The 17293-nt window shown below is 35.7% G+C and overlaps 1 protein-coding gene across 1 annotated transcript in view; it reads left to right on the forward strand.

Moving 5' to 3' along the window:
- Nucleotides 1-17293, forward strand: part of CDH19 (cadherin 19) — a 66092-nt gene that overhangs the window by 10662 nt on the left and 38137 nt on the right. Inside the window, exons 2-3 of the mRNA XM_054693995.1 lie at nt 13212-13513; nt 16401-16695. Of these exons, the coding sequence (XP_054549970.1) occupies nt 13319-13513; nt 16401-16695 (490 nt within the window). The 5' untranslated portion in view covers nt 13212-13318. The remainder of the gene's footprint in view (nt 1-13211; nt 13514-16400; nt 16696-17293) is intronic.

Raw genomic sequence — 17293 nt, forward strand, 5'->3', positions numbered from 1 at the left:
CCTAGGGGTTAAGAAGGATGCTGACAAATAAGAGAAAATGATAGAATGAGGTTGAAACATAAGCAAATATGAAACCTCATGTCCCCTGTGAATCCTTTCTTTTTGGTAGCGCCACTGACAGCTAACTCTTTTGACAAATGAGTTACTTTTGCCAAAGTGACCAGAAAGATATTTGACTCTTAAAAAAAAAAATTCATATCATTATAGTTTGCTACCGACCCTTAGCATCACTCCATTGAGCAAATCAGCTAAAGTGCTCTGAATCCTGACCCTTCAAAAGTTACAAAAAAAAGTCAATTTATTTTTGAAGTGATGTATGTCCTTTTAAAAGTTCTATCTGATCCAGTAAGAGAATTCTTGTCAGACTGAAAACACTCTAGAAACACAGAAAAGTTTTCATCAGAAATTTGTCCCATTGATTGCTCAATAAAAAACATTCAGAATCATCAAAGGATGTCTTAAAAATAAAGCAAAACATAATTTTCAGAGACTCTTTGTTTTGGCATGCCAAGTCAAATTTGAAATGTTGTTATAGGACAATGATTCATCAACACAGAGGATCACTGCATTTGCATTTTGTCTATTCCTTCATTCTGAGAACTTACATGATAAATGAACCTTGTAAATTTGCAGGTTAGTGTATTAAAGTGGGAATAATTTTGGCACATCAGTTATGACTTAATATTACCAAGGTAATCTTCTCTAAGTGCAAAATTTAGAAGTGTCATTCCTTTGGAAATGAACAAATTATACATAAATCACAGGAAAGGAAAATACCACCATTTTTCTGTCTTTTAGTTGGATTATAACTAAATTATTTCAGGGAGTGTGCCATTGATATAGTTTTAAGTATGTCTAGTGAAGTCTATGATTTCTTTTGATAAAAAAAATAACACCAACACACATATACACATGCAGAGTTGCAGTGTACAACTTTAAAAATTTTCCCATTTCTGAAGAATTGGGCCTTTCAAAAAATCATGTTTGTATTATGTCTCTCTTCAATAACCAAATGATATTTTCCACGCCATTTGTCAGTGGTGCTTACTAAGTATTGCTTTTGATGGTAGAATAAATTTATAGATATTACAGTTATAAAGAAGATGTTGTAAAACTATTGATAATTGAAGAAAGAAACATTTGGATGATATATTTGACTCAGTATTATCTAACTACTAACACAACATCAGCAAAAAACATCAAATTTAATACCACTGCATCTTCATTTACTAGAGTAAGCAATGGCTAAAAAGATTTTCAACAAGTGAAAAACAAAATAATATCTCCATAGTGGAAATTGAAAACAAAAGAGTAAATGTTCTAATCAATTCTGAGACAGTAGAATACAAAATTGGCAAGAAGAAAGAGTATTTCTTCCTATACTTTGTCTCTGAATATGAGGTCAGTTCACCAGATATTATTTATGTGGGAGAAATGATTAACTGATAGTGTTTTATTGTTATCCAAAATATTGTTTAAGGTGGGAAATGCCTCATTTTGTGTAATTCTAAAATGGAGGAATTTTCAATTCTTTACATATAGTTAACTGTTCTGTTAAACTGCGATGATTTGTCATGGTTCATGAATTCGACAGAAGTGTACCTTATCTATCAGTCTTTGCTTAAAGATATTAATTAACCACTCTTTCACGTATTATCAGTATTGACAACCATTGTGTGTTGGTTCTATACTAACTCAAGGCTGTTAATTCATTAGGATTAGACAGAAAATTAGGAAAGCTGGCTACCCACTACATTTCCCAGTTGTGGGTTCAGTGGGATGACTGAGTATATGACACTGTAGTCTTCAAACTGTGTGAACTGCACGCACACACAACAAACACACAAACACTTACATGCACACAAGAAGTCTGGAATAAATCCAATGTTCTGTTTGTTTATGCATGGTATTTTCTGTGTGTATAAAGCCATTAGGATTGCTTCCATTTATAAAAGTAAGAATAAAGCAGATTCAACTAATTGTAAAGGTAAAATCGACTTGGGATAAATTAACAAATAAGTCTACCCTCATACTATAAAATATAGTGATCTAAATATTTGTAATTGCTCAGTTCAACTATGTAGATGTGAGATCCTAATGACAAACAAGACCAGTGTAGGGGAGAAATAGGAGAAAAATTTTATATATGAGCCAGAAATCACCATATGTCATGTATCTATCTTTTATATATATAGTATATATTTTATGTATTAGGTACTAAGTTTTTGATTATATATTATATATATATGTATATATACACATACACATAATTGTGTTTATATCATGCATATAAAATGCATCAATATTATTGAATCTATTCTCTGTTCTGCACATTAGCAGATCAGAGAAAAAGAAAGATACAACATATTAAAATCAAGCATTAATCTTAATTTTAAAAAATAGTCCTATTCATAGTAAAATTTTTGAAAACCAGCAACAGAAACTAACTTATTTTGTCTAATGCACAATTTTTGACAAACCCACAGTAAACATCTTACTTAATGTTTATTTTATTTCATTCATTCATTCATTCATTCATTCATTCATTCATTTATTTATTTATACAAACACTGGGTACAGTCAGAAGTGCGGGAGGGTGAGAGAATTCACCAGAGCCAGAGCGGGGAGCAGAGCAGGCAGAAGGACCAAAGTACACTGCTGAGGGGAGCAGCGGGCGGCAGGAGAGGTCTGCGCGCCATGGGGGACCCTCCTCCGGTGGCCAAGGAGCAGCCGGGGATCGAACCGGCGCTGCAGAGGCTGCGGGCAGCTTCGCAACCCAGCGCTCAACCACTGCGCCACCGGGGAGGCCCACTTACTTAATGTTTAAACACTAAAAGCTTTCCCATGTGAGGTTATTGGAAAAGTGAGAATTTTGGAATTGTACACAAGTATGTGTGCATGCTGATTATAATATATAATATACAGATGTATAATATATATATAATTTATATACAGATGTTGAAAAATGATGCTGTATACCTAAAACATGTATAGCATTATAAACCAATGTTGCTTCAGTGTCAATTTAAAAATCATCATAATTCTGAAGATTTGAGAATTTCTTGCAAGTTTTCATTTTTTTTTAAAGATTTATTTATTTATGCATCCAAGAGCTGGAGTACAGGCCAGAGATGCGGGGGGTGAGAGGATTCACCAAAGACAGAGAGGGAAACAGAACAGGCAGACTGACCGATAATACACTGCTGAGGGGAGCAGCAGGCGAGACAGGAGAGGTCTGCTGCGTCATATGAGTTGCTCCAGGCTGGCCGGGCATTGAACTTGGGCTGCAGAGGCTTCGGATTGCTTCATAGTGTGGTGCTTAACCCTTGTGCCACCAGGGTGGCCCACACATTTTCATTTTTAACAGTATGCCCAAAACTGATCTAAAATGTCCCAAATTGTAGGCATGCATATGAAAAATCTGGCTGTTTTGATGCTCAAGGAACACACCCAAATTTGTATGCACCTGATACATGGGGAAATCACAAGGAAAAACAAAACACAAGAGGGAAAATTATAAGCTTTGCTTTAAAAGCAGTGACTAATTGGCAGAAGAATTAATTCATTAGCGGGCCTCCCTGGTGGTGCAAGGGGTTAAGACACAGCCTATGAAGCTATCCATAGCCACTGCAGCACGAGTTCTAGCCCCGACCAGGGAGCTACCCCCATGGCGTGGCAGACCTCTCCTGTCTTGCCTGCTGCTCCCCTCAGCAGTGTATTTCAGTACATCTGCCTGTTCTTCTCCCTGCTCTGTCTCTGGTGAATCCTCTCATCCCCACACCTCTGGCCTGCACCCCAGTTCTTGTATGCATGAATAAATAAATCTTTTTTAAAAAGAATTAATTCAGTAGCTAATATAAAGTATTCTAGAAAGTTCAGCAATAGGTTGAGCCAGAGAAACCAAGTGTTTCCAAGTACAGAAAGAGTTAGCTGCAGTATATAGGTGGTGGAGATTGGTAGTCTAATTATGTACCCTTCACACATTAACTTGGAAATGGTTTAAATCTGGCTGCTGTCTGTGATAACGTTTATGATGTTATTATGCAAATGTATTTGTCCCTGGGCACATCATACTTCTCCCCAACTCTGACCCTCCTCAACCTCTTGTATTCTTTCAGGTTAGGCTTTTTATCTGTTCTATTACTCTGACAAGTCTTTACTCCAGCTGTCATCTGTAACTGGCCTTTGTGACTCCCTTTTTCTCATTAGCTTGTATAATCTCGCTTTGATCTCCCAGCTTCCCTTTTTAAATCAAGGTTAATATTAGTATCTCATTGAGTTACAAGGAAGATTAACAAGGGAATGCATGAAGAATCTTTTGTGGTGCCAGGGACATAATTGGTGATTTATTGTATCTTGGCTACATAACCAAGTAATTCCCCAACTCTCAGGAACCCCATGCCACAAATATTTGATTTGAGCATCAATATGAGTCCAGTAGTAGCCACTGCTGCCTGCTCAGTGACCCAGTTCTGTTTGAAGTGCCGCCATATCTTAATTTCAGCATCTGGGGCCAAAGAAGCATAAGATCAAGATAATGTGTTATTCATTGGCTTCTCGCTGCCTCACTTCTAGTTATTTTTCACTAGCAAAACTATTTGCATTGCCCTTCCAATTTTAAGACGGATAACGGTAATCAATAGTATATCTATCATCAGGACCAAAAGATTTTAGTTCCCTTTTTACTCTCTTATTTCATACCTTAATCACAGTCAGTCAGTTGACTAATCAATTTGAGGTTAGAGGTAGTTTATGAAATCCTGCAAATAAAAACTAAATTTGTCTTACAGTGATGAGGTGGAAGGAAGGGTACCGTGGAAACATTTGCAGGTCTCCCTGAGTTTGGAATCACCAAATTCTCATGTATAATTTTTTGCAGATATCTTGACCACATATTTCCAAGCCTATCTTTGACACTCTGGACACCAGCAGTCCCTCTTGACATGCAGTCCATCATCTTTCTTTGTCAATTCTGTTTCTATAATATTTATTGATCCCTTTACTCATGTCTTCTCTCTCTGGGGATGTGCTTACTTTGGATGCTTTCAGTGGGCAGTGGGTCCAGGGTGGGAGATGGGAGAAATAAAGTTACGCACCAATACAGGCTGCTTGTTTTGAAATGAATGTGGAGGCAGTCAGTGATATATCATAAAAAAAAAAAAAATCAGACTTCAAGGTATAGTCTATGACTTGTCACCAACCATCCATGTGCCTGCTCTGTAAATAATTATAAAAGGTGCTTATGGGATAACAGGGGGCTGTTAATAGACATTTAAAAGACTCCATTTTATCCTTTTATAAATAGTCCCTTAAATTATAAAGAAAAGAAAAGAATATCTAACTTCTTCCCCTGTGATAATATCGCCACACATAGTCCCAAGAGACTCATTTTGCTACTTGATTCACACTGAGGTTTTATAGAGTTTGCTTGTGCCCCACATTTAGATCCCAATATAGGGAGTTAAACACGCTTCCTTGAATTGATGAAGAGAAGCATTATATCTTATTTTTAAAAGGTACCATTTTAGAAACAGATTGTAAGAGTTTTCTTATTTTTAAGCTTAGGAACTTCCTGACCATTGCAGTGTCTTTATATATATAGTTTGGGCCAAGCCTACTCAATAGTTTTCTAAAGATGGAGACATTATATTAATTGCCATCTGCTTTTCTCTATGGGAAGCTAGCTTAGTTGAGCTTAGTTTCAGCTCTCCCCAAGCCTTCCAGAATACATTATATTTTTATAAGTCTTCACAGATGGAATAATTATCTTTATGTAACCAAGAAGAGGTCATAGAAAAGATAATTTCTAATTAGATTCAGATACAAACTGTATAAGTGCATAGATTATAATATTTTTTATCCCTGAAGTCATAATTAGTCTTCTTTGAAAACATAATTGTCCCGAGTCACACTGGGATCATTTTCAGCCTATATGTGTCTATGCAATATCACATAGTGCTTCAAGCATGACAATGTTTATTTGTCATAGTCACTTAGCCATGCTTGGCAAAAAAAATAATGGCATTCAAAACATTTGAAAATATACACAGAATGCATACAGTAGGGAAATGTATCCACTATCTTGCAATAGTCATTTATAAAGTATTTATGTGTGTATTATTTGCATACATGGCAGTAGTAGGATATTTCAAAGGTTTTTTTAATAAAAAAATCATTAGATCTTTACCACCCACCTATATAGGTAGCTATTTTTATGTAGTTAGTTGATATATGTCAGACAATATTCTGGGCACACCAGCTCATTCAATCAAGAGAACAACTTTATGGGAGAGTCGCTAATATTATCCTCACTTTTCACTTTAGACAACTGAGGCACCCAGTGGGTAAGACATTTTGTCCAGTGACACAGCTGGCAGATGGTGAGGCTGGTCTAGTCGTTCCGTCATCTGGTCCACAAGGTGGCGCCCTTCATGTCACTACGCAGCCTTCAGACTATTTCATGTCAATATAGCTGGGAAAATAATCCCAGCTAGTAAACAGTGATCTATTGATTTTTTTCTTTTTTACTATGGTGCTAACTAAGTTTTATTTATGTAAAACAGTGTCATATATATTTCTTATAAATGTATGTGTATATATGTGCATTACCTGAATAAATACGAAAAGGGAAATGCACACTAGGGAATTTTTAATTCATTTATAATTCAATTTAGGGATGATTACTGTAGTCTTCCAGGTCTTCTTCTCAACATCTGACCACATGTTTTTCCTTCAATTAATGGAGTCATTTTCTGTGTAGTTAATTTCTTTCTTTCCCCTAACAAAATGTTACAACTATATTTCCATATCAGTAAATGACTTTACAGCACCATATTTAATATAGTTTTTGGATACCATCATTCAGAATAATATCACAACATTATGTTAATATGAATTTGAAAATCTGTTTTTAATCACTTATTTCCTTGTCATCTATGAGACCAATTTTATGGATCTTTTGTAAATGAATAGAATTTGGCTGTTCCAGTGGAATTTTTTCAGTGTTTTCAAATTACACAAGAAAAAGCAAACTATAGATGTAAATATGTGAATTTCCCTCTTGAAATAATGTGGCATTAGGATAATTTTCCAGATGTTAGATATGATGCATTGTTCTATGTTTCCATGTTATGTATTTGCAGAAGAATATTATGAGAGTAATAAGTTTCAAAGTAGAAGGTTTTAAAGATTTAATTGAAGTCACACAGGAAAATAAGTGTGAGAAATCACCTGTAAATATGAAATGGCTAAATTAGAATAATACTACAAAAATTTTAGAGACAAAATTAAGCTCTATATAGATTAATTGTATTGGCAACATACAGTGAGGATTATGGTCCATAATGAGCTTTAGGCAAATCTTCAATTCTGAGACATACAAGGTTTAGTCTTGAAATAGTAATGAGCAATCATGTTTTGGTAGCTTGTGGAAAGCTCGGGGCAGGGGCTGGTAAGAAGGCTACTGGATTTTTTAAAAATGAGATTTTTGCCAGTGGGTATTTCATCAACTGGAATCTGTCTCTTCTTACTCTAAAACACTTTGCACTCTGTCAGTCTTGTCAAAGCTTTGCATCCGGAACAGGCACTCATTAATCCACAGGCCTCCTCAGAGCTCAAGGAAGTCGCCAGTGCTCAGCCCAGGATGGAAAATCACTTGGTCTGTACCTTGCACAGCCTCAGAAATAATGAGTGGGGAGGGCTGTTGTCAAAGTTATTGCAGCAGGGAGGATCGAGGTTCTGACTGTTGCTTGACCCACAGCACGTGGCTTTCTTTCATTCATGCCCATACCTCTGCAAGCTCTCTTTAATAAGAGTCCAAAAATGGGAAGGAGAAAGCTCATTTCACATAAGTCTGTGAAGAAAGAGTTGGCACGCGTTTGTTTGTTTTGATTTTTACAGATTTTTGGTTCAGAAATATTGCTTCCTCTTCACTTGTGTGTGCTTCCTCTTCACTTGTGTGTCCTCTTCACTTCACTCATATTTCTTTATTTTCCAGCTAGAGGTTCTGAGACAGGCCTTTAAAAGCCTGTACGTATAGTGTATATGGCTGCCAAGGTTCCCTTGATTTTTAAAAGATCACAAATATGATTAAGTTTCTATATTTATCCTATCCACATATCCCCAGCTCCTACTTTTATCTCCCTCCACACAGCCACCAAATCCATCATTTTGACTGATTCTTCTCTTTCGTTTTTGACCTCAAGACTCTTTGTAACAAGAGAGAAAAAGGTGTCCTTATAGGAGATAACAGAAAACTTTTTATTATGTCTAGTTGCTAAACTGGCCAGAGTGTTACAATACAAGTTAAAGATCTTAAGTCAATTAAAATAAGGTGAACTATGAGCCATAGATACTGTGTATGATTTTACCTAAATATGCCTTTCCTTCCGTTCAGTCAAACACAGTATATACTGTCCCCTCTCTGCCCTTAAGACGGGATTTCCAGTCCCAGCTTAACAGGCAAATAACTATTTGGTACTGGCAGTCATTTAAAATATCTTAATATAGGGCCTCCCTGGTGGCACAAACAGTTAAGCACTGCATTATGAAGCAATCTGCAGCCTCTGCAGCACAAGTTCAATCCCTGGCCAGGGAGGTGACCCACATGGCACAGCAGACCTCTCCTGTCTCACCTGCTGCTCCCCTCAGCAGTGTATTTCAGTTAGTCTGCCTACTGCTCCTCACTCTGTCTCTGGTGAATCCTCTCACCTCCTGCATTTCTGGCCTGTACCCCAGCTCTTGTATGCATAAATAATCTTTCCAAGACATCCCCTGCTCATGGATTGGAAGAATAAACATTATTAAAATGGCCATCCTACCAAAAGCAATATACAGATTCAATGCTATTCCAATCAAAATCTCAATGGCATTCTTCAAAGAAATAGAACAATTATTGATGAAATTCATATGGAATCACCAAAAACCCCGAATAGCCAAAGCTCTACTGAAAAAAAAAGAAGGAAATGGAGGCATCACACTCCCAGACTTCAAACTATACTACAAAGCCATAATCATCAAAACTGCATGGTATTGGAACAAGAACAGACATACAGACCAATGGAATCGAATAGAAAATCCAGAAATAAACCCACAGATTTATGGTCAACTAATCTTTGACAAAGGAGCAAAGACTATGCATTGGAGCAAAGAAAGTTTGTTCAATAAATGGTGCTGGGAAAACTGGGTCGCTACATGCAAAAGAATGAAGCTTGACCACTACCTCACACCATACACAAAAATCAACTCAAAATGGATTAAAGAACTAGACATAAGACCTGAAACCATAAAATACATAGAAGGAAATATAGGCGAAACACTACAGGATTTGCACATCAAAGACATCTTTACAGACACATCACCCAAAGCAGTGATAGTAAAGACAAAGATAAACAGCTGGGACTACATCAAATTAAAGAGCTTCTGCACAGCAAAAGAGACAATAACAAAAACAAAGAGAAACCCCACCAACTGGGAGAACATTTTTGCACCCAACACTAATGATAAAGGACTGATCACAAAAATCTGCAAAGAGCTGATGAGACTCAGCAACAACAAAGAAAATAATCCAGTCCAAAAATGGGCAGAAGAGCTAAAAAGAAACTTCTCTGAAGAGGAAATGCAAATGGCCAACAGGCATATGAAAAAATGTTCAACATCACTTGTCATCAGGGAAATGCAAATCAAAACTACCATGAGATACCATCTTACACCAGTGAGAATGGCACATATTAAAAAAACTAGCAACAACAAATGTTGGCGAGGATGTGGAGAAAAAGGAACTCTTCTGCACTGTTGGTGGGAGTGCAAACTGGTCCAACCACTATGGAGAGCTGTGTGGAGATTTCTGGACCTACTAAACATAGAGCTTCCATATGATCCAGCAATTCCACTCCTAGGTATTTACCCAAAGGACACAGAAACATCCATTCCAAAGAGCACCTGCACCCCTATGTTTATAGCAGCACTGTTTACAATAGCTAAGCTTTGGAAACAACCCAAATGCCCAAAAATAGATGACTGGATCAAGAAGATGTGGTACATATATACCATGGAATATTACTCAGCATTCAAAAAAGATAAACACATGCAATTTGCAGCAACATGGATGGCGCTGGAAGGGATCATGCTCAGCGAAATAAGCCAAAAAGAAAAAGAAAAATACCGGATGGTCTCACTCATAGCAGGAATCTAGAAAACTTAAATAAGGGACCAGGAAAATGAATATAAGAAAGTGAAAATCAAAATCAACAAAAAACTATGAACCAGAGACACTTTTTGGGGGGTGGGGGGTGGGAGGGGAAGGATTGGGGTCTGAATGGGGCGTTTGCAATTGTATGGGGGAATATAAAAATAAAATTTAATATTAAAAAAAAAATTAAAAAAAATAATCTTTCCAAAAAAAAATAAAATTTCTTACTATAAATTTGTTCATGTGTAAGTATAACACATTAAATGAAATATGCTTTTCAGTAATAAAGCCAGATGATTCTACTTGGTCATAATATATGGCTACTTATGACAACTGTGTTATTCAACTATCAATACAATTATTTTATTATGCAATTGTGCTCATATCAAAGTAATTTAATTTCATGCACCAAAAATACTGATCGCAACATTTTATTTAATTAATATTTATAAATATGCTGCCAATGAGATTAAATTTAAACAAACTAATAGAAAACAAGTATTAGCATGAGTTTTCCATATTAAAATATGCAAGGTTTTAGTCAGTGTATTCACCTGATTCAAAAATACAGCCAGGATTGCATGGAGGGTGGAAATGCTACTGCTTGTTCCCCTCTGAGGCCCATTTCAGGAATGCTAATTGTTAGACTTTTTTCGTATTAGTTTGGACACAGCACAGAATATTTCTCAGTCTGGCACTGCTGACAGCTGCCAACACTCTTCAATCAGAAGTGGACCATTATTTGAAACGTTTTTCCCTTCCCCTGAAATGTATGACCATTATGGAAACTTTGGAATACAGAAGAGTGTAAACAAAGCCACCATATTTCATCATTCAGACTTACATATTGCTCCCATTTTGTTCTTGTGTTTTCATGTTAAGAGGTTCAAAGGAAAGGTTATTCATACTTTTGTTATAATTTAGTATTACAAAATATGTTAACTTTTAATTTTAAATTTATTTGAGAAATATTTCAATCATACACTTAAGCTATAAAATATCTATTTAGTTTATAACAGAAAAAAATCACCCAGATTTAGTGAGTGGTATTATTTGACATGTTTACTTTAGACTGTTATAGAGGGAGGAAAATGTGACAGATATTTCTAAACTTCAACCTTTAAGCCAATTTCTCTTCTTACTAACACACCAATTACCATAATCAAATTTGTGTGGTTTTTCTGTTTCCACATTCATTTCACAAAATCTATTTATGATGATATAGTCTCATAGGGCCTCAACTTGTAAGGATTGAAACTCTTCTATAATTGAAATGACATAGAACCCCAATTTAAACTTTCTTTTTCATGTATCTATACATCTTTTAAATTAATCCAATTTATCTGTCTACCAATGGAAAAATTCACAAGGTATGACCAGAAACACCCAGGGGGCTGAAGACTGAGGTATGGCAGGGGACCCCAGAAGCTGATCAGTGGAATGCCTTGTTGATAAGATTAAAACCATGGCTGGGGATTAGGGTGAGTCATTGAGTAGATGAGAAGTGCCTGGAGGGCAGACTCACAATCCCTAATCTTCTACACCCTTCCCCTTTCTATAATTTCCTCCCCCTTAATCTCCTTTTGCTCCTCCCCCTTACAACCAATACCTTGTGTCAATAAAAGGGCCAGAATCTTGCTCTTCAGCAGCATCCTGCATTGTGCAGCCTGCTCCACAACTCCCGTTTGTCAGTGTGGTGTTGTCCAACGCAACAATGATGTTAATTTTTAATTTCTCTCTCTTTTTCCCCTTATTAAGCTGAATAAATATACATTAATTTTATTGATCTTTCCAAAGAAGAAGCTTCTGGTTTTAATTTTCTTTATGGTTTTACCATTTATATTTTATTAGTTCCTACTTTTAACTTTATTGCCTCCTTTTTACTGCTTATATTGAGATTAATTTAATTTCCTTTCTTTCTGATTTCTTAATTGTTCTCTAATAAAATTTTGAAAAATTAGTATGTTTTAAATTTTTTAATACGTGTCTTTTTCCTAATACCAATTTGTTAATTGATTTCTACTTCAATTTCTTGCCATCAGAGAATATATTATGTAATATTACAAACTTTTGACATTTATTGATATTTTTTCTAATGGCCCAGCAAGTACTCCTTTACTGGGAATAAATCATGTACATTTGAAAACTATATTATTTTCATATAACAATCTATCATTCTCAGTTCTTTTGAGTCAGTTGATTGTGTTTCTTAAATTTGTGTATACTCAGTGATTTATTTTTGTTTTTTGTTCCTGCTGGTGTTCCAGTATAAAAGAGCAGTTCTAAATGCTCCAAAATTATGGCTTTTTCTACTTTCTTTTAGCTTTGTTGATTTTTGAATCTTTTTTTTTTTTTTAAACTCTGCTGGTAAGTTCACCCTTTTTAGATTTGTACATTTCAAAAAGTGATTATGTTTGCTTGCATCACCAAAATTGTCTTCATTAGTCATTTTAATAGTAAAGATATGAAATTAATCCTGGGGTGTTTATTAATCTTTCTCATCAAGAAGTTTGTAGCCATTCCAAAACCTTTCATCATTCACTAGCTATCAAGAATATACACTTTAGGGCGTACCTCATGGTACAGGGGCTAAAGTCTCTGTGCTATCAAGCTATCACCAGCCACTGTGGCATGAGTTCGATTCCAGGCCAGGGAGCTGACCCACATGGCACAGCAGACCTCTCCTGTCTCCCCGCTGCTCCCCTCAGCAATGTATTTCAGTCAATCTGCCTGTTCTGCTCCCTGCTCTGTCTCTGGTGAATCTTCTCACCCCCCACCTCTGGCCTATACCCCAGTTCTTGTGTGCATAAATAAATAAAATACATATCTTTAAAAAGGACTGTTCCAGAGCAAAAAATGTTCCAGTCAAATTATTGCTGAGCAACAAGATATAATCAGTTCTCTTAGATGATAAATGTGTATTTTTGTTCCACTTTTATTGATACAAAAGTTGTATGCTGTCCTTAAGAGAGAAAAGTATATTTTTTAAATGTCAGAATTTGTTGTGTGTTTTGTTCCTCAGGAGTGTCAGAGATACTTAAGGATAAAAAAGATTACAAAGGAAGAAAAGATTGTTGTCTGCACGTACCATTCCCTCTGAAGAACACCAGTTGGAACAAAAGGAGCAGAATGCGTTGTTACTGTCTCCTTCCTTTCGTGTTGGGGATTCCTCTCCTATGGCCATGCCTCACAACAGCTGCACCCTCCAAGGCAGGGGAGGGCACCCAGCCAGCAAGGCCTCACTGGAGGGTGAAGCGCGGGTGGATATGGCACCAGTTTTCTGTCCCAGAGGAACTGAATAACAGCAACTATCACGTAGGCCAGGTACTGATTTTCTAACGTGGTACAGGAAATAACATTATATGAACGCAAACATGTGCACTGGGGAAGTTTTGGTATTTGATGATTGGACATTTCTCAGTGGAATCACTAGAACATTTCTAACAGCAGCATAATGACTGGTTTCATGTTTGTAAGCATCAAACATATCCCAAAAAATAAGGGAAAGGGAGGGGTACCGCTGGTATTCAAATTATTCTTCAGTCTCCCATCTGAAAAGACACCATCCTTTATCAACATCTGGATATTTGATGGTGTTTTTTGGATGATGGATCAAAGCAACCACAGTGAAAACCATTCAAGTTTACCAACAGTATTTAACCTGATTTTCTATTATGCTAAGTAGGTATTGATTTACCCCTCATTAATTTTTAATGAAGCAAGATGAATACCAAATCCTTTCACAGTTAAGTTCCTTCAGGAAACTACACCCTTCATTTGATTAGTGAAGTTGAGGACAAAGAAGAATTATTTTCACTGTCTTACAAGAATATAACTTAAGAAAATTTCCTTAATGAGACAGATCATTTCCTATTTATGTTTTGGGGTTTTATTATTATTTGGTCTTCTTTAAACATGGGTAATTACAGTATCATGTCCTTTTCTGTAAGGCTCTTTCTTCAGATGAATGAACTGAAATAAGTTTAACTGCTAATTAACTGGCACTAAAATTTAATTGGGCCCAAAGGGTGAAGCACTCAAAATTCATTAACTCTCCTTTTCTAGTACTTTCAGGAGAAGTGCAGCATCATCCTCATGTCTAGAATTCATAGGAGTTTATTTATACCTTCAGTCAAAGGTACAAGGGTGCATTCACCCAAAGGCTTCGAGTAGGATCTTAGTCAGGTTCCAGTCTCTCTCTCTCTCTCTCCATATATATATAGATATAGATATAGATATAGATATAGATATAGATATAGATATAGATATAGATATAGATATAGATATAGATATAGATAGATATAGATAGATATAGATAGATATAGATATATATCTCCCCCCACCCCCCCCCGTGTGTGTGTGTGTGTGTGTGCATGCATGTGTTTGTGCACACCTACCAATCCTTTTGCTATACTTGAAAGGTTATCAAGGTTATCTAGTTTGGAAAGCACAATTAAGTAAAAATTCAAAATGATATTTTTTTGCCAAATTGAGAGTAACTTTCCAATTAAAATATTTTTTGAATGGAAACAGAAAATTTCATGATACTAGAATCCATGAGGTTAGAATTTATTTAACTTGTACATTTTGTGACACTAAGTGGCAGATGTTAAAGTAATAACTGTTCCTTTACCAAAACCTGAGTCCTTAAAATATCACATTTACTGATCTATGAAAATTACAGTGGGAATATACTTTAAATGTTATTCATTACTAAATTTGATTTATCTTCATTCAAATATTGAATCATATTCTTAAAGGTGTGCCCAAAATATTTGAATTATACCAGCCATGCATTCCTTTAATATGATGTGTTTACTGGAGAGTACATTTGTTGTCCTTAATTTCTTACCATGATGGCACCAACACTTCCTTTTATCTTATAATAATGACGTGTTGTCAAATTAAAAGAATTAACACCAGGAAGTCAATCTGGATGTTACTATTCACACATTTTCTTTTCATTGCATAGCAGTGATATTCAGCACATTTTAAAATTAGGTGTTTTAGATATCTTTAGCTATTGATCCATCATATAGAAAATATTAATTATTAATTTTTAATTAGAAAAAAATTATTAATAGCACATCACAATATGTGCTATTAGAAAAAGCATGAATTTGCCTAAGATTGTATTTCTTGTTGAACTGTAAATTTTCAGAGGAACACTTACTTTGAAGAAGAACACAGTAATAAACAATCATGACACTCACGCATTCACAAGTGCTAGGGAATTGTTCTTTTATGAAAGTAATTTAGATGCTAAAAAAAACCACACACAACCAATGTTAGTTATGACCTCTGTTTGTATATATTCTAAATGATCACTATAAATTCCAAATAATCATTAACACTATGAAAGATTAACAAATGTACTTGCCTTTAAAAAATAACAGTGAAGGCAGAAGAAGAAAATTTGAGAGATTTGAGAATTGAGTAGAATAAGGAAGGGAAGAAAAGAGTTTATATTGATCTCACTAAAACTCAAGGACTAAATGACCATGTTATCTGTGGTTTGCAGGGGAAGATCTGGGATCAGACTGGACTGGGGTCAAAATCACAAATCTACATAAAAACCACGTGAATGAAAGTTTTTCAATCTCACCTTCCTACTCTATAGAAAGGAGTGATCATATCAATAATATACATCTCACACTATTTTGGGGAGATTGAGAAAATTAATGTAAAACAATTTGTAGTTTTTAATAAATGCCCAATAAATGGTTGAGTTTATTATTATCAACATCCTCCCTGTGTTTTTAATAATATATCTATGATTTCTCTGTATTTTTTTACCTCAAGGAAGAACATTAATGTCCAGATTTATCTGATCTGTCCCTAAGTCCCAATCTAATATAAATATTTGAAGTATGACTTAGTGACTAAAAATGTAACAACTGAAACAATTAGAACCAACACTGTTGTGTGTAAATTATGAAAGGGTTTTTGATTTTAAATTATTGCAGTTTCTAATTAGAATCCTCTATTTAAAGTAATAATATTTATATTTCAATGAGAAGTCAAAGACTCCTCTGCCTAGTGATAGATTTCAATCGTAAAAATAATATTTTAACTTATTTAATATAAAACAGGTCTAAAATGTAATTATTCACTTGGGGAATCATTGGCAGGCATGAACATGAAATGATTAAAATCCATTTGTTCATTTTAGCATATCTGGAAACTAAATTCTCCTTCTTTGCACTTGCAGCTGAAATCTGATTTAGATAATGGAAACAACTCTTTCCAGTACAAGCTTTTGGGAGATGGAGCTGGAAGTATTTTTGTCATTGATCACAGAACAGGTGACATATTTGCCAAACAGAAGCTTGATAGAGAAGAACGGTCCCTCTACCTGCTAAGAGCCCAGGTAATAGATGCCACCACTGGGAAGGCTATGGAACCCGAGTCTGAATTTGTCATCAGAGTTTCGGATATCAATGACAATGCACCAAAATTCCTAGATGAACCTTATGAGGCCGTTGTACCCGAGATGTCTCCAGAAGGTATTGCATATTAATTTATGTCAAAGATTATTAAGAATGAAAGCATTTACATTTCTAAACATTTGTATTAGAAGTAAATTATTTTAAGTTCTATCCTCCCACTTTATTCTGCAAGCATGTTAAGTAAAATGCTTAAAAATTAGTCGATAAAAATGTAATAAACAATGGTGTTATATATTAATTAACTATATGTCTGTCTGCTTAAAATGTTATCTTAGCCTGCAAGCCATAGAAAAACGTAAGGTGTGTTTGAGTGACGGGTAAATTCTTTAGTTTATTCACTTACTGGTTTCATTAATATGAGAATGTCATTTTTAAAAAATGTATTTTTTGTCTCAAAAAAGCAAAAATATTATCCTGAAAGAGATGAGATTAAAAATAGAAAAGTCGGGCCTCCCCGGTGGCGCAGCGGTTGAGCGCTGGGTTGCGAAGCTGCCCGCGGCCTCTGCGGCGCCGGTTCGATCCCCGGCTGCTCCCCGGCCACCGGAGGAGGATCCCACATGGCGCGCAGACCTCTCCTGCCGCCCGCTGCTCCCCTCAGCAGTGTACTTCGGTCCTTCTGCCTGCTCTGCACCCTGCTCTGGCTCTGGTGAATTCT

The sequence above is a fragment of the Talpa occidentalis genome, unplaced genomic scaffold, assembly GCF_014898055.3.
Source record: "Talpa occidentalis isolate TD23 unplaced genomic scaffold, MPIMG_talOcc4v2.1 talOcc4.13, whole genome shotgun sequence".
Lineage (NCBI taxonomy): Eukaryota > Metazoa > Chordata > Mammalia > Eulipotyphla > Talpidae > Talpa > Talpa occidentalis.